The sequence below is a fragment of the Schistocerca nitens genome, chromosome 7, assembly GCF_023898315.1.
Source record: "Schistocerca nitens isolate TAMUIC-IGC-003100 chromosome 7, iqSchNite1.1, whole genome shotgun sequence".
Taxonomy (NCBI): domain Eukaryota; kingdom Metazoa; phylum Arthropoda; class Insecta; order Orthoptera; family Acrididae; genus Schistocerca; species Schistocerca nitens.
This window is the reverse complement of record NC_064620.1, coordinates 471,506,123-471,524,735: the sequence shown is the minus strand read 5'-3', so window position 1 is coordinate 471,524,735 and position 18,613 is coordinate 471,506,123. Positions and strand designations below refer to the sequence as shown.

The window sequence follows — 18,613 nt, the reverse complement described above, 5'->3', positions numbered from 1 at the left end:
AAGGAGGGTTGAGAGATGGAGACCGGGTGGGACGTGGGAATACAGGCGCGGCAGCGGGCGGGGGTGGGAGAGGATCGGGGAGACGAGCGGGTGAGGAGGGTCGAGTTTACGGGAGGTGTACAGGATCCGTATCCTTTCGAGGAAAAGGAGGAGGTGGGGGAAGGGGATGAGATCATACAGGATCCGCGTGGGGGAGGGGAGACGGATGCGATAGGCGAGGCGGAGAGCATGGCGTTCAAGGATTTGGAGGGATTTATAAAAGGGAGGGGGGGGCGGAGATCCAAGCTGGATGGACATAACAAAGGATAGGGCGGATTAGGGATTTATAGGTGTGGAGGATGGTGGAGGGGTCCAGACCCCACGTACGGCCGGAGAGGAGCTTGAGGAGACTGAGTCGGGAGCGTGCCTTGGCTTGGATTGTCCGGAGGTGGGGAGTCCAGGAGAGGCGACGGTCGAGGGTGACGCCAAGGTACTTAAGGGTGGGAGTGAGGGCGATAGGACGGCCATAGATGGTGATGTAGAAATCAAGGAGGCGGAAGGAAGGGGTGGTTTTGCCTACAATGATTGCCTGGGTTTTGGAGGGATTGACCTTGAGCAACCACTGGTTGCACCAAGCGGTGAACCGGTCAAGGTGGGATTGGAGAAGGTGTTGGGAGCGCTGCAGGGTGGGGGCAAGGGCAAGGAAGGTGGTGTCATCGGCAAACTGGAGAAGGTGGACGGGGGGTGACGGCGGCGGCATGTCCGCCCTGTACAATAGGTACAGAAGGGGGGAGAGGACGGAGCCTTGGGGCACACCGGTGGAGGGGAAAAAGGTGTAGGAATCTGCGTTATGGATGGTGACATAGGAAGGACGGCGGGAGAGAAAGGAGCCGATCAGACGGACGTAGTTAATGGGAAGGGCGAAGGTTTGGAGCTTGAAGAGGAGACCGGAATGCCATACGCGGTCATAGGCACGTGCGAGGTCCAGGGAGAGGAAGATTGCAGAGCGACGGGAATTAAGCTGTTCGGAAAGGAGATGAGTGAGGTGAAGGAGAAGGTCGTCGGAAGAGAAGGACGGCCGAAAGCCACACTGGATATCGGGAAGGAGGCGGTGCTGGCGGAGATGCTGGTGGATGCGGCGGGTGAGGATAGATTCCAGGACCTTGCTGAAGACCGAGGTAAGGCTGATGGGGCGGTAGGAGGAGACGGCGGACGGCGGTTTGCCGGGTTTAAGGAACATGAGGATACGGGAGGTTTTCCACAGGTCGGGGTAGTAACCGGTGGACAGGACTACATTGTAGAGCCTGGCCAGGGTGGAGAGGAAAGAGACAGGAGCTTCACGAAGGTGACGGTAGGTGACACGATCGTGACCAGGAGCGGTGTTGCGTTTTGTGCGGAGTGTAGCAATGAGATCCTGTGTAGTGATAGGGGCATTGAGTTCCGTGTGTGCAATGTTGTCCAAGTACTGGAAACCAGGAGCGAGGGGAGGGACAGAGGTGTCAGTTCGATCGCGGATATCTGGGAAGAGGGAGTAATCGAACTGGGGATCATCGGGGATGGAAAATACATCGGAGAGGTAGGAGGCAAAGTGATTGGCCTTACTAAGGGAGTCAGGGAAAGGGTGATCATCATGGAGAAGAGGATAATAGGGGGAGGGTTTAGTTCCGGTAAGGCGACGGAAGGCCGACCAGAACTTGGACGAGTTGATTGGTAGGGTAGCATTTAAACGGGTGCATGTCTGTCGCCAGTCCCGGCGTTTCTTAGCCGCGAGCAAATTACGAACGTGTCGCTGGAGTTGCCGGTGGCGTCGTAGTGTGTCCGGGTCACGCGTGCGGAGGAAGGCACGGTAGAGACGACGGGATTCACGGAGGAGGAGAATGGCCTGTGGGGGTAAGGTAGGACGGTGGGGGTGGATGGCGACAGTAGGTACGTGGGCCTCCACGGCCTCAGACATGGTCTGCTGGAGAAAGGAGGCGGCATGGGTGACATCGTCAGGGTGGTGGTAGGTGAGAGGGTGGCTATCGACCCGCGTGGAAAGGGTATCCCGGTAGGCATTACAGTCGGCTCGGGAATAGTCGTGGACATACTTAGGGGGAGGGTCAGTACGAGGGTCGGGGCGAGGACGACGACCGTCTGAAACGGTGAGGAGGACAGGGAGAAGGTCGCTACCAATAGGCTCCAGGACATCCACCGTTATGCGGCCAAGGAGGTTGGGAGAGGAGAGGATAACATCAGGAGTGGAGTTGGATTCGGGACGGGTGTGCTGGGGGATGGGAATAAGGTCGCCTTGAAGGGAGGAGAGGAACCGATGCCACCGCCGTAACTGGGCGGCGGAACGACTATGGATGTTGAGGTCGGCGGCGATCACGTAGGAGGAGAAGGTACGGTCAATGTGGGAGAGGAAATCGAAGGGAATAGGGGCGTTAGGGCGGACATAGATGGTGGCGCAGGTAACGGTAAGGCCAGGGAAGAAGAGACTAAGGATCAGGTGTTCGGTGGGGTCGGGAAGGAGAGGTTGGAGCCGAACGGGGATCTGGTGATGGTGCCCAATGGCAACTCCGCCACGCGCAATTGGGAGGGGATTATCGGAGCGGTGGAGGAGGTAGGGCGAAGTGTGGACGGTGTGGTGGGATTGGAGGAAGGTTTCATTAAGGAGGAAGGCGTCCACGCGGTGGGTGGAAAGGGTATGGAGAAAGAGGTTCTTGTTGGCGGGAAGGGAGCGGATGTTGTTGAAAAGGATACGTTGCTGTCCCGCCATGACAGGGATTTAAACGAGGGTGTCAAGAAGGGAGAAGATGAAATGGGCCTGGTTGTTAGAGTAGGTGGCGTACATTTTGAGGTGGAAAACGGATCGGGCGGCGAGGGAGATCTGTTGGAGGGTGTGTGGGCGCTGAAAAGGATGTACATTCTGCAGGACAATGTTGAGGAATCGGATGATGTCCTCAGCGGTAGGGGGTGGGCGAAGGGAGTTGCTGGGATGGGTGGGGGCATGCAGAGGGCGGACAGGAACGGTGAGTTCAGGAGTGGTAGGAGGGGGTCGGGCCTTATACTTCTGGGAGTAGGTGGGATGAGGGAGGTTACAGGTATTACAGGAGGGGGGGGGGGACTGGAGATTGGGGCACTGCCGTAAAAAGTGGGCTTGCCTACAGTGCGGGCAGGTGGGGGCCTCGCGGCACTCAGATGTTGGGTGCGCATTATATCGCAAGCACCTTTGGCAGCGGAGGGATTGAGGAGGGGAATGGGAGGGGTCAACTTTATAATGCTGGTTAAAAAGGAGGGCACCCTCCTTCAGGAGACGGTCTATGGAGGGGACGTGCTCAGAAAACAAGCGCATAAGGCGGGTGGGGCCGGCAGCGTTATGGATCCGGCGAACCACACTCACCTCCAGATGGGGATGGGCCTGAAGCTCCGCCAACACCTCCTCCTCCGTGATCACTGGACTGAGCCGAGTGATCACAGCGGTGAGGGTCGGCGGGCGACTCAGAGGTTGGGGTTGGTGGGAGGGAGGTGGCGAGGGAGCAGGGGTGAGAGAGGCAAGAGGGCCAAAGCGGGTGATAGGGATGCGGGAAAGGAGGTCCGTGTGGAGGGTTGGGCTGGGGGAGGAGATGAGCACCGAATCACGGCGAGGAGTGAGGAGGGAGATGGGGGCACCAGGACAATTCTGGCGAAGGAAGAGGGTGAGGTTCCGGGCTTCAAGGAGGGAGGGATCCGGACGGGAGAGGAGGTAGCGGTAGGAGGAGGGGGTAGAGGAGGAGGAGGAGGGGGCAGGGACGGGCGGGGAGACATCCATGGCATCAAGGGTGGGGGAAGGGGGACGAGACGGAGCCTTTTTTGGAGCAGACGAGACAGGAGTGCCACTGGGGTGCTTGACGGCGGCGGAAGAGGTGTGGGGGATGGGAACAACTGGAATATGGCGGGGAGGGGCAGGTCCCGGGGCTGGAATCGGCGCCGGAGATGCTGACGGTGACGGTGAAGGCGAAGGCGACGGCGACGATGACGATGACGGTGGCAGTGGCGGCGGTGATGGCGAAGGTGACGGGGAGAGCTGGGCGTGGACAGTGGCCCGACGGGCCACCACCCGAGCCGGAGCTGCAGTGACAGGCTGGGGGAGTGGGGGGAAAGGATCGGAACGAGAGGAGCGAGAGGAAGAAGCGGGAGAGGGGGCGACAAAGATAGAGGGTGAAGGGAGAGTGAGGAGAGGTGGGATGGAAGGAGGGGGGTGGGACTGGGCACACCAATTTATAGTGGTGGAGGCGGCGGAAGGGGATGTATAGACGATGGCGGCGGTGGTAGTAGTGACGGTGGTAGTGGGGGCGGACATGACGACAGGAAGAAAAAACGCACAGCACGAAAAGGGAAGGACACAAACTGGGAACAGGCGAAGACGCAGACGGACGACGACCAGGACGGACGACGACCAGGACGGACGGCGGCGGCGACGGCGGCGGCGAGCACCGGCTGGCGGCGGCGGCGGCAAACAGACGGATGGACGGACGGACGGACGGACAGCAGGCGGCGGCGAACAGACGGACGGACAGCAGGCAGCAGCGGAGACGGACAACGAGCAGGCAGGCAGGCAGACGGACGGACGGACGGACGGACGAACGAACGAACAGCTACAGCAGTAAACGACAGACAGACAGACGGACACAATCTTCGAAAGCGGAGATTCCAACCTGAGAGTAGCCCAGGCTTTGCAATCAGGCGCCTTCGAATGAGGGGATCCAACCCTCTGGTCTAATCAGAGGTCTGTACACTCGTTATAATACCTCGCGCGTTCAGGTATCACTGAGCGAGTCTCATCCGCGAGGAGAAGAGGTTCTACGTTAGCAGCAATGTCATTGGCTGCGTTACATATTAATACGCGGATCGGCGGAACCAGAATTTGGTCCGTCTCCAAGGCAGCGCCATCTCGTAGTGCGGAGACGGACGAGCGCTGTGCTTGCGCTGTTGTGCTTAGCGGGGCGCGCTCTAGTGGGAAAGTTGTTTACGCGCTGACTACGCGGAACTATGTACACAACACTATTTTAAAACTTATAAATTATTTAGTACATTTGTTATATTCATTACATTTGTATCACCTCTCATGTGTCATTTACAAACCATATCTTTAAGTCGTTGTATTCTTAATCAGATTCTCTTTCCAGAACGTAATTCTCACAGTGCAAACGGAGCGTGTGATGATACTCGTACTAAACCTCCTAGCAGATTAAAACCGGATCGGGACTGGAAATCCCGACCTTTGTCTTCCGCGGGCAAGTGCTCTACCGACTCAGCTACGCAAGCAAGACTGACAACAACTTTACTTCAGCTAGTACCTTCGCAGAAGAATGGAAGGTAGGAGATGAGGTACTGGCGGAATTAAAGCTGAGAGGCACCTCCTGTGTCGTCGTGCTCAGCACGGTTCGCGCTACACGTGTACAAACAAGTACAGTGCAACTTGAAAGCCACAACAGTTACCGGACGCTGACGTCACAACCGGGTGGCGGAAAATTCCCATGCAGCTACGCTGTCGCTCTCCCCTCCTCGAGCCACCGGCTAGTGTCACCGCACAACGGCCATCCTGCTAGCGGCACTGACTCTGCCCACATTCGCTGCTCGGGCGCGACGTTAACACTGCGCTCATCCAAATAGAGTCCAAACACACAGATATGATTCGGCGTGTTACATACCGACCACCTGGCTGGCGGCCACACTGTGTGCATGGCAACGCAGTCAGCTTTGCACAGCTGCTCTACAACTCTAACCACGTGGTTTCTGTCTCATCGTCAGCCATGCGCACACATCCCCAAGTGAAATCTGCTTCTCCGAATTGAGAACACGATAACTGCAGAACATCGTATTTACCCGTAAGCACTCACCCATTATTATGCACTCGAGGTGCAGTTGGTCTTGTCATTTACTGCTGTGAATTATATTATTAATCTGAACCACTTGAAAATCATTATTTTTTTCTGTTCTTAGTTAACTATTCACGTACTATTAGCTTACATTCTGTGATTAAGTTTCTTTTATGGTGACTCATTTTTACTAGGAGCCTATTTCCGGGTCATTATTGTACATTTTTATGGCGTCTACCCTGCATCTGATGTGCAGAGAACTTTCTGTACTTACTCTAGATTCGTGGCTGTGATCTCATATCGTATCCTCTAGGCCTGCTCTGCTTCCCACTTTCGCATTCTCTCTCTATCTCCCACTCCATCCGCGTGAAACACACACACACACACACACACACACACACACACACACACACACACACACACACACACACACACGTAATAGACATCCACTTCCACTACTTGGTCTATTTTTGTCTCGGCTAACTAGGCCACGTCACTCTTCCCTGCAGAACTTACTTTGTCTCTGACTGTCTATACCTCGAAAATACTTGCCTAGTACCTGTTTGCCTTCTTTCACCACATTACTTGAAAATCATTGTCTAATCCTCTGCTTTGGTGTACGTGGCAGGTGGCGACTGGTAGCGGCACAATGTCACACTACTTCAACCTCCTGGTGCTGGTGCCCAAGGCGTTCATCCTGGGCAGCGGGGACTACCACATCGGCGAAGGCAGCACCATATCGCTCGTATGCATCATCGAGAATGTGAGTTTATTACACTCATTATTCAAACATTGCTTACTTGTTGTGAGATACATTACAACGAAATATTCTGCCCAGCGTGTGTATATGTGAAATCAGTTGATTTTTTTTATTAAAATGAATGAGGCTTCAATTCGGAATTCCTGTTTTTAACAGTGCTGTGCTATTGCTCACAGATATGTGTTAAATTAGTGGCAGCTCATGATATGAGGTCGTCTGACATGCAGATGATTGTACTTGAACGCTCTACTTGGACTCTACTTCCATATAATGGAGCTGTAATTGTGTGCGAGTCGCAGCAACACGTAGGGAACGAACGCTTACAGAAATCTTCTCGGGTTATCAGCCGAGTCGTCGCGTCCTGTTGTCGCAAGGTTTTCGACGACCTTCCATCCATCATTTTCAGCTGGTCAGGTCTGTGTTCGTTCCTTTATAGCTGCGGGGCCACAGACTGCTCTGACGAGCGCCCAGCACATGGGCCAGTAGCATGCCTCCGCAAGAGTTGTAGCAGTCGTGGATGAAAAACAAACCAGACAACGGTGTCCTGCCATATCAATGGCTTCTGGGTTGAAATGGTTCAAATGGCTCTGAGCACTATGGGACTTAACTTCTTTGCTCATCAGTCCCCTAGAACGTAGACTTACTTAAAGCTAACTAACCTAAGGACATCACACACATCTATGCCCGTGGCAGGATTCCAACCTGTGACCGTAGCGTGGCTTCTAGGATTCAGTCACCAGAGCAGCAGTGAAACTATGAATGCATGACACTATTGTCAACCCCGACACCGGTTTCCAGGTAGGATCCGCATGGAATGTGGCGTTAGAAACAATCCGTCGGAAGAGCTCCAATGTAAAAGCGGCAGGGGCAGCGGTATGAACTGACAGGCAGCAACAGGACTCAACAGCTATTCCCATCTCCACCCAGCTGGCTGTGGTACTTCTTCCGGAGGCACGTGACTGACCCTGCCGTTGAGCTCTCAGCAGGGGAGTCTGCAGTGCAGCGGCTGTAAGGGAATGAACAGGTCATGAACCCGCCACTCTGCCTGAAGATGACGAGAAGAAAACTCATCGAAATTCTGAGGCAGCACTACGCTAAGACTCGGCTGATAACAGAGAAGATTTCGTCAATGAATTTCGCCGAGAAGGCCCGCATTCCCACATAGTCGACGGAAGGTACTATTGCAACTGTACGTCATGCGCCTAGTCGCGGTGCTTACCTGTGCTTGCCTCACACGCAAACAGAGGTACGTGTGTAGGTGCATCTCTCCTTCACGACATGTGCGCACGAGTGTTCCCATTAACACCTGCGTGTTGATATTGGTCAACGGACTGGATCGCATGACTGCTTAAAGAATGGGGAATAATCGTTTTCCGATTTTCATGCTGAAAAAACAACTGAAGGGTTTCGAACCAGTTTTTCCTTGTGAAGAAAGAAAACTTCTTTCATATTGCGTGATTTTTTAGCTGCGTAACGTTTCTCAAACGATTTTGAAGAATATGCAGTTTAAAAATCTCATTTTTAATGAATGGTAGTGTACGATCTAAGTTTATAAATAGGCCTCTTACCTTTTCATAGTTCATAACAGTGGCTGCGAAATGACTGTTTGTCAGACATGTGAATTTCTTTTACATATCTTGTATTGAAAAAGTGTGATTACTTGTAGCTTACCGTTCGCTACGTTTTAGATCACACATTATTTCAAGTGAAACGTAGCTAAAAGTACAAAAAAAAATTTCGAATTGTACTGACTCTGACGTCTGTCTTCTTTCACAGGTACATCGGAATAGTTGTATGAAGTCAATACTGCGAATACAAGCCGACGGAGTTTAGTGCAATGTCAGTTATTAGTTAACAACGTAGGCCTAGTCTAAGGCCTTTGTGTGATAATAATCATTGAAGAAACTCCAAACACATGCGAACTTTTCCCTTGTCGATGCGTGTTTACTCAGTACAGTCGTCTGCTATGGTCTTGCAGTAGCCCTCACGTCACATCATAAAAGACAAGCAGCTGAGGTGTCCATATCTCATAATTAAGCGGAATGTACATTTCGCATATGAAACTAGAAGAGGAGAATAAATTACTGTAAGACGGGACTTTTCTGTGGACTGACTATACTAAAAGTTCGGGTCATTCTATTTAATTGATCTCTAGTTTGAGACGAATAACGGCGGATGCCATATGCAGATACACATGTATAGACGTCTCTACACTTAACGCGATTAAGACAAGAATTTTTCCTGTTTGACATTTTAGTTTTTGTATTTCTAGGAGAGAACTGCGGCATATTTTGTAAATAGTTATCTTATCTCCTCTTTCAAAGAACTGTGCACAGCACTTAGCAATACTATTTCTTTAACAAAATTCGTATGATGAAAGCACGGCCAAGTGGAGCTTCTTCCTAACGGGTTTTTCCTTGAATCACGTGATCTCGTCAAATTTTTAAATTCTTCCCTCTGTCTCTAAAATGTTTCCATTCTGATTTCTCTCTTTTATCACAAAGAATAATGAGCGGGTTCAGCGTAGTACCAAACACTGCTGCCCTACAAAAGGAATTACTACCGATCGGTGCAGATGCGTTGTTGCATCCTCGTGCAGTTCACACCGTTTTCAAACGTGAGAACTGCAGGTCTCTGTATATTTTTCATCTATGTTGTTTGTTTTTCATTGATTGTCTGATCTGCTCCGAGAAAAGAGTTGCAACTATTCGACGACATAGTTTTAGTGGTATTGTCTGGACAGTACAGTAATCATCGGGTTTCGAAGCACAGCGAAATAGGTTGTGGATACTTCCTGTGAATACTGAACAACATCTGGGAATTTTTTTTTCCTTACAGGAACAATTAAGAAACTATTCGAAAAGGGTTGCCCACTTCATCCTCTGCTGCAAAAATTTAAAAAAAGAAACGATTTTTTGTAGGAGTAGAAGAGTGGAAGAAATGTAGTCCATAACGGCAAAGTAATATGAATTATTGCACAGGACTGTTTTCAAGGAAAACTTTGCATAGAACTCATTGCGGCCCGTTCATTATAAAAATGTCTTGTGTTTTCTTTCACAATTTTTTTACGCTAGAAGGAGAAGAGCGTCTGTTGCACTCCTGTGACTCTTCAATAATTAACAAGTGTCGCCATGTTGGGTGGAGTCTCAGTTTACCTTCACCAACATTAATTTGTACTCCTTGAGCTGCTAAAATTATTGCCAAGATTTATTTTTTCGGTTGCCTTAATGAGGCGGTAGTAGGCAGTACCAACGGTTCGTAGACTGTAGCGAATAACTACCTCACCTTGTGACACAGATTAAAAACCGAGAATGCTTGAGTTAATCCAATTTGGCTCAAAGCTTCTGTGCCCACTGACAAGGAACTCTGCATAGGTCCTGGAAACAAAACACTTTTTCAGAAATTCATATTGGGGAAGTCGTGGTCAAATCGAATTGTTTTATAATGGCCTTTACTTTCTTTAAGTTCTTCTCTATAATTCTCTGTCTAAGGTGCTTCTATTGCGATTCCACCGATTTAAATGAAATAATAATTAATGGATATAAAACATATGGCTTTATTGTGTATTGCTAAAAAGTTTTAAAAATAGATGATGTCAGTAGCTGTGTGTTTTGCTATAGAATCTGAGAAGGAAACTTGGTAGGTTCTTATGTCGATAAATGCCTTCTTATGTCGATAAATGCCTCTTTCTCAAAAAGCACGCTACTCCAAGCCGCAGCTGCAGGTTAAATGTGGCCTTTGTGGCTGCCCTGCTACAGATTTAGTGTTCTATTGTGTTCTTTTCCCGACGCAAAGTATTTGTTAATCAAAGTGACTCGTAAAGGAAGTTTCTATCGGTATCAGTGATGCAGTCGAAATGGCCTTTCTTTGAGAGCCATCCAGGGATTCTGCACAAACGTGTTTTTTAGTCAGGCTGATGTCGACTCATCAGTACTACTGCGAGGGAGTAGATTCTCAAGAATTATAACGACTTGCCTTTGAGTATGTAAGTACGAGTATATTAATCAAGCAAAACGTCTAAAGTCAATGAAGTCTAAATACGAGAAAATTTTTTATTAAGAGACAAAAGTTACATCATGAAATCAACACCGCTTGTAAAGCCTTCAGTTTATATTATAAATAAACATTTTTATTTCGCTTGAAGAGCTAGTACACTGAAACATAGCGAAGTGTCTGAAACGTCTAGACATTTAGCTCCGGTGAATTCGGTGTGCCATTTATGCTGGTTCTGATGGGGATTTGAAAGTTGTGAAGCATAAAGGGGAGCAGTTTATGCAGCATTTGGATCTGCTGGATAAATGATTGACTGACTGATAATGATGGAATACCAGATATTAAAAGTCGCGTTTCTAACTCTATTTTCAAACGAAAAATACTTAATTGATGAGCATTTCTGCTACAGATTTAGTGTTCTATTGTGTTCTTTTCCCGACGCAAACTATTTGTTAATCAAAGTGACTCGTAAAGGAAGTTTCTATCGGTATCAGTGATGCAGTCGAAATGGCCTTTCTTTGAGAGTGAGTGGAAGGAAAGCGAACGTTTAAAGTAATGGATGACGTGATTCTCCCGTACGGATGACCGAATGTGCTCCCGTTTTCTCAGCTTGTCAGCGCTCGTAGCTGGCTTAGTGTTTAACTTCAGAGCTTCAGATCCTTCCTCTACGCAAAGTTTGCAGCCTGAAAGGCGTGTTTGTATCATTTTCATCCCTAAATGGAGTTACTGCTTGTAGCCTCGTTATAGAAGATGGGTGTATTTTCTATCCTGCATTGTTGTGTAACTGCAGAATCAGGTGTCTCCTTTCGTCCTCTCTCGCACACTGTGAGGCAGTAAACTCCCTCTCTATTCTTACTTCGGCACTCCCAGTGATGAAGTTGGTTACGCTGCAGTTGCATAGCCAGTGGACGTGTTCCACTTAGCATCGTCCGAACTGATATCAAGAAAATTTTATTCCTACACTTAATTACTTTTTTTCTGCTGGCAACACTATCTTTCGGACTTTGAGGAAGGTCGAATCACTGATACGAAGAAAATGGGAACATCGTATCGACAGATCGCACAGACAATATTGCAATGGCGGCAGGGTGCGTACTATTCTGTGGCGTTCAGCTATATGACTCTCGCCGTTGTCCGTAACGGTCAGGACTAAGCCAAAGTATCTGTAGACGAACTGGTGAATGGTTTTCTATATCTGTACCTTCACAGCTCAAAAAAAAACTGGTGAGGCGTTATTTCGGCTGACAACTATGCAGCCATCTTTAGGTGAGTGTTTTGCACTGGAGATTGCTACTTCACATCGATAACTTTATCGAGAAAATTTGCAAGGGGACACATGCGCAAAGGCAGCAACTAATTAAAGGACTTCTGTTGAGGCTACTCATGTGACGCAGCATTCTCCAGTGCAAAACTCTCACCTGAAGATGGATTAATGATTGCCGATCGAAATATCCCGCCAAGAAGATGTCATCTGACTGCAATCCTGAAACTATGGAATACGCTTTACACCGGAAAAATTTCTAGAACCACATGAAGTAAGTTTCTCATTATGACATTCGGAGTTGGTTCCATACCAGAATGAGTAAAAAAGTTTGTTCTTCCCCATGGGGGTGCCTCATACTAATCCTGATGATGTGCAGGGTTGCGTATAGAACAAAAGTTTAATTATTTAAACCCAATTACGTGAAGAAAGTAGGGAGTGGATAGTTGGAAAGAGTACATTGAAGATCTCAAGAGGGGAACGACTTAACTGATGTAACAGAAAAGCAAATGGTAGTGTATACAGAAGACGTAAAGAATGCAGTATTATGGTCATAGATTAATGAGAGCTGCTTTCTCAGGAGGAGAAAGGGTAAGTTTACGATTGTCGGCGGGGCCGTAATCGGTTACTTTCGGTTGCACAACAAATAAGTAGACTTTATTTACAGAAATTATAATTTTAAGACAATCTCTTAAAAAACACAATTGACTGTATGACGAATGAAGCCTTATCACAGAAAAAAATCCACAATTTTAGGACTACCAACAATAAAGTCAAACAACAAGCGGCTGAGGCCTGAATTAGAAGTCAGAAGAACAATTCCAAATAGCACATATTAAGATAAATACTTCCTTTTAAAACGAACTGTAACACGGCTGAAGGCCTTATTATAAAAAAAGGTGAAATTATTACTCGGCTGAAGCATACAAACAATTTCAAATAACAAACAGCTGAAGGGCTGAATTAGAAGTCAGGAAAACAATTCCAAATAGCACTTTTAAAATAAATCCCTTGCTTTTAAACCCACTTTACGTTAAGAAAATTTACTGTAACACGGATGAAGGCACTATCACGAAAGAAGTGAAATTCTTGCTCGACTGAGGGCCACACCAACAATAATTAGAAAATTACAAATATTCTTAAAATAAACATCACAATCTAATGAATCAGGACAAGCGATTCTCAGCAAATGTTCCAAGGGTCGGCCTGGGAAGGTAACTCAAAGATAAGGTAAGGTGAGACAGGCAGCTAAGAGTTGTCCTCACGTAACAGGATGGCAACCCAATCTAGGGGCAGGTTAAGCGCCGACCGACAGACTACCCAATCCGCCGAACGTTCGATCACCGGTATAACGGTGGAATAATTTTAGGCAAGGGCGAAGAGACAGACAGCACTACGTCTTCAGAAAATACCCAAGGCCGAAGGAAACACTAGAAACAAGGTAGACCTCCCAAAAATTTGCACAGTACAATACAAGAGGCTGTCGAACTACACGCCGTGGTGGACAGCATCAACACAACGAGGAAAGGTACATGCCGGAAAAGTACGCTAACCTCAAGGGCACGTAACAGGGGCGTTAGCGACCACAACGCAGAAAATACCGCTGGCTGCACTTCACTAATAAGAAGAATACTAAATTCAATGATGAATAACAAATGGAGAAATACGGCTGCAATATTTCACCGCCTCGAAACACTTCACTCGTTGCAGCCGGGTTCAGCGGCCCTGGAAGCAACAGCCCGCAGACCATAGGCGAGATCTGAGAATAGTCGAGGTTGCATTATCAGTTAATTCTTCACTGTGCAACGAAGCCGTCGCTGTCGCAGCTACCCCTCCTCGATCCGGCAGTGGAAGCACGCCGCCAGCGGCCCCGGCTTGCCCTCCCGCGCTGCAAGGATCTACTCGCTGCTGCGCCCCAACCGAACTGATGTTCGTTCGCAACTCCCCACTCCACACAACGCGACCCGGAAATACTAGCGGTCGCTCCAAAGATAGTGCCACAGTACTCGTATCGATAACCGCTGCTGCTGCCACTCACGGGCAGACAAGCCAGCAACTTAGGGACGCCAGTAAATCGAATAAGAAACGAGGTGCCATAACCGCAATGACAAGACGCCAAGCAGTAAACGGCATGAACACGAGCCGCGCACGGTTCAGTTAACAAAACTTTGGAAGATTTGCGATCAAATGAGTTAAGAGAGACGCGCAGCATTGCGGAATTTCTACACTCATTGGTGGACGTGGCAGCAAAGCGACTATTCAAGTTGGTGTGGAGAGTGTAGGAGACTGACGACACGCCGTCAGAGATTCGTAATGTTGTCAGCTAGATAATTCAGAAGAAAGCGAGGGCAGATCAGTGCGAGAACTATTGCACAATCAGTTTAACAGCTTATGGATCCAATATGGTGACAAGAATAATATATATAAGTATGGAAAAAAAATCAAGAATCTGTTACATGAGGATTGTGGTGTGCGTACTGTAAGACCATCAGATTATTTGACTTGTCGCTCTAACGAAGTAGGCGAGTGTCAGCAATATGTCTCGTGGTCTTATCGTGGCGTGTTTATCTTCTGCCGTTAGGTCAGACGATAGAAATGCCACTTGCACGCTTAGAGTAGCAGATTGAAGGTGACCAACTTTAAACAGAACTTGATTCATTTTACACACATTTATTAAAATAATAACAAGCATATATATAACTTAACTTGGTTCTGGATGCTATTTACAATTGACAATCTGAAGTTCCTTTGGTCTTGGTACTTTAATCTTATTCTCACATATCTCTGATACTTGACAAAGTGTCTATACATTTATCTTCATGCTATGTACAGGAATATGATAATCTTATTAGGCGCAGACTGAAACTTGACTATAGACGGCTAAAGACAAATGCAGACTAATGCAGACTGATTAATCGGAGGTCTGTACACTCGTTATAATACCTCGCGCCTTCAGGTATCACTGCGCGATTGTGATCCGCGAGGAGAAAACGTTCTACGTTAGCAGCAATCTCATTGGCTGCGTTACATATTAATACGCGGATCGGCGGAAGCAGAATTTGGTCCGTCTCTAAGACAGCGCCATCTCGTAGTGTGGAGACGGACGAGCGCTGCGCCTGCGCTGTTGTGCTTAGCGGGGCGCGCTCTATTGGGAAAGTTGTGTACGCGCTGACTACGCGGAACAATATACATAACAAGGATCATTTCGACTGTAGCAAAAGTAAAGCCACCCTTGAAAAAGTAAAGTCCCCTTGAACTCAGAACATGCCCGAGGTAGGATTCCAACCTGCGACCGTAGCGGTAGCGCGGTTCCAGACTGAAGCGCCTAGAACCGCTCGGCCACAAGGCCGGCGTTAATTTATCGGTACGCTTGTTAATGAAAGCAAGAAGAGATTAGTCGACGTAGAAAAGGCGTTAGACCTTATGAACGAGCAAGGTATTCGAAATTCTGAGAATAATAGGAGTAGGATGTAGGGAAGGACGAGTAATACTTACTATATAAATGAATCTGGAGGGAACAATAAGAACGGATGACGAGGAATGAAATGCTCGAATTAATAATAAAAAAAGTATAGGACACGGTTACAGTCTTTTACCTACAGTGTTCTTTGAATGCATCGAAGAAGCAATGACGGAAATAAAAGAAAAGTTCAAGAATGAGATTAAAATTAATGATGAAAAGATATCAATGATAAAATTCGCTGATGGAATTGCTATCGTCAGTGAAAGGGAAAAAGAATTTCAAGTCATATTGAACTGAAGGAAATTATGGATTGGGAGTAAACCGAAGAATGATGAAAATGATGAGGAGAGACAGAAATAAGCCTTACAATAGCCATGCCATCAAAACTGGTGAGCACCTGGTAGACGAAGTTAAGGAATTCTCCTGTCTTGGAAGCACAATAGTACATCACGAACGTAGAAAGTATGACGATAGGAAAGTTGACTACGACAGGCAAAGATGACGTTCTTCGTTCTTCGCCAAAAGAAGTACGCTGATATGTTATATAGGCCTTAGTTTGAGAAAACAGTTTCCGACCATGTACGTTAGGAGCATGGAAATGTATGGTAATCAGTCTTGAACAGTGGGAAAACCGGAACACAAGAGAATCGAAGCGTTCGAGATGCAGGGGTATAGAATGATTTTGAATATGAGGTGGGCTTACGAGACAGGGAATGAAGAATTTCTCAGTATAATTGCAGAAGAAAGTAAAGTGTAGAAACTACTGACAGGAAGAAGGAAGAGGATAATAGGATTTGTGTTAATACGTCAGGGAATAATGTCCGTAGTTTTAGAGGGAAATATGGATAGGGAAACCTGTAGCGGATGACAGAGGTTTGAATACATCCAAGAAAAAATGCAGGACGGTGCGTGGAACTACTACTCTGCGTGAAGCGTTTGGAACAACAGAGGAATTCGTGACAGCACGCGTCAAACCAATCAAAGGACTGATGATTCGAGAAAAGTAAAAAAATGTAGAGAATACCTCCACAAAGTTAGGTGAGAATCGAACCAGAGCTTCGTAGTCACACTTTCCATATTCATCACGTACTTGTCATCCAGATTCAAGGATTTTGTCATGTTATTTATTCTAATTTCCAGTCCTGAACTACATATGTTTACCGACGTTAGTATTTTATTCCCTTGTAGCCTATACAGCCGAATAACGTTTCTGTGTTGACTCTTTCAGAATTCAATGCGCACAAAAGCACGATTGAAGTTTCTTTCTGTATCTAGCCTGGTGGGAAACTAAATGTATTAAATCAACATTTTACTTTATTTTAAAAAGGTAGAAACAATTTATTCTAGAGTTCAAATCTCAGTGCTTATTGTATATTATGAGTATTACAGACATAACGTTTTGACCCTTAAAACATGCGCTGGGACTTAGCAGGGACTTCTTGTCTTACAGATAAACCTGCGATTTCACTAACTATAACTTGTATCAGAAATACCAGTTATGAACAGTAATTAATAAACAGTTCGATGAAAAGCAGTCGAACAATCTCATAGTGCGACAGTCCAATATCTCCAGTGGTACACTACTACAAAAAGTAGTGATTTTAAGTTGAGTTCTAGGACTGTAATGTAATGAAGGAAACTGTTTTACTCTTTCACCTCTAATACTTCCTTCCCACACTAAAGGAAATTAGATTACCTGAAAACGTCGCATTGGTTTGCATCTCAGATAACCTATCCATGCGACGTACATTTATTTCCTCCAAGCCAAAATGTTGTTTAATGGAAATAGAGTAACACATACGTGAGAGAGAGGGCACGTACGTATACCGATAATTTGACGTATACATTGTTATTGTGAGGAAGAACTTTCGTCCGCTAATCTTGTTTCACATTCTAGGTCACTTCCGCTCCTTACAATACATTACTTAGAGGGCACCGCACGAATCACAAACAAAGAGGCATCGTACTTCCCACAAACGACGTTTTGTGCGATGCCTCTACGGTCTTCACCTAACGGGTTTCATGTCAATTGTGTATGTGGGATGGTCCCGGCGGAGGTTCAAGTCCTCCCTCGGGCATGGGTGTGTGTGTGTGTTTGTCCTTAGGATAATTTAGGTTAAGTAGTGTGTAAGCTTAGTGACTGATAACCTTAGCAGTTAAGTCCCATAAGATTTCACACACATCTGAACATTTGTATGTGGGATGTGACTGCTGATCACCAATTCATTACATTAGCATATGCTGGCCTCCATAAGAGCATGTGGTTACGTTTCAGCATTTCCACATGCGATATCGACATGTGCATCATTGAAAATTTCCGGTCTGTGCTCGATAAGCCCTCTTTGTATGAAGATTAGTTCAGATGTTCAAATGTGTGTCAAATCCTATGGGACTTAACTGCTAAGGTCATCAGTTCCTAAGCTTACACGCTACTTAACCTAAATTATCCTAAGGACAAACAAATACACCCATGCCTGACGGAGGACTCGAACCTCCGCCGGGACGAGCCGCACAGTCCATGACTGCAGCGCCAAGACCGCTCGGCTAATCCCACGCGGCGAAGAATAGTTAGAATGCCATTAACGGTACCATACGGTTCGTCAGGAAAAACCTCAATGCGGCAAGAAGAAAGTACTTTAAAAATTCTCACTATTGCAGACAACCTTTTAGGTGGGGCAACCACAGCTATCAATATATATCTTGGGTATTAATAATCGTTTCAGCTGTATTTGGTGCTTTATTACTGACCACCACCTGTTTCGTGGTGTTGAAGCCACATCTTCAGGTGACAAATGATTAAAACATTAGAGCGGAAAAGCTCGTAATCTATTGACATACAACGAATGTTAGGAAAAAATATTCCCAGCTTTTCCACTCTAATGTTTTAATCATGTATCACCTGAAGATGTTGCTTTAACAGCACGAAACCGGTAGTGGTACAGCAATAAAGGACCCAAATAGAGCTGAAGCGAATATTAATATCCAAGATTAATTCTTACTATTATTTGAGATTCAACTTTTCATCATCAGAACAATCAGCCACTCAACATCCAACGCAAATATGATGCCTTTTGTAAAGTTCTACATGACTGTGAGTCTCAGGTATAAGAAAGTTGATCATCTGAACTTATTATATTTGGTCAATGTCTCAGTCATTACTTACTTCTGAGAATCGAGCACATAATTGTTTTCTTTCATTTGACATATTTCCGTGTATCTATTTGTCCTAATTACCAGCATTTCATTCCAAGTACAGTTTTAATTAGTATTGGAAACCAGTTCATTCAGTAATATATTTATTTGTTTGATCTTTCCTA

General features: G+C 46.7%; 1 protein-coding gene across 1 annotated transcript in view; it reads left to right on the top strand.

Annotated features, from left to right (window-relative positions):
- Positions 1 to 18,613, top strand: part of LOC126195339 (hemicentin-2-like) — a 323,554-nt gene that overhangs the window by 202,832 nt on the left and 102,109 nt on the right. The window contains exon 5 of the mRNA XM_049933914.1: positions 6,448 to 6,582. Coding sequence (XP_049789871.1) covers positions 6,448 to 6,582 — 135 coding nt within the window. The remainder of the gene's footprint in view (positions 1 to 6,447; positions 6,583 to 18,613) is intronic.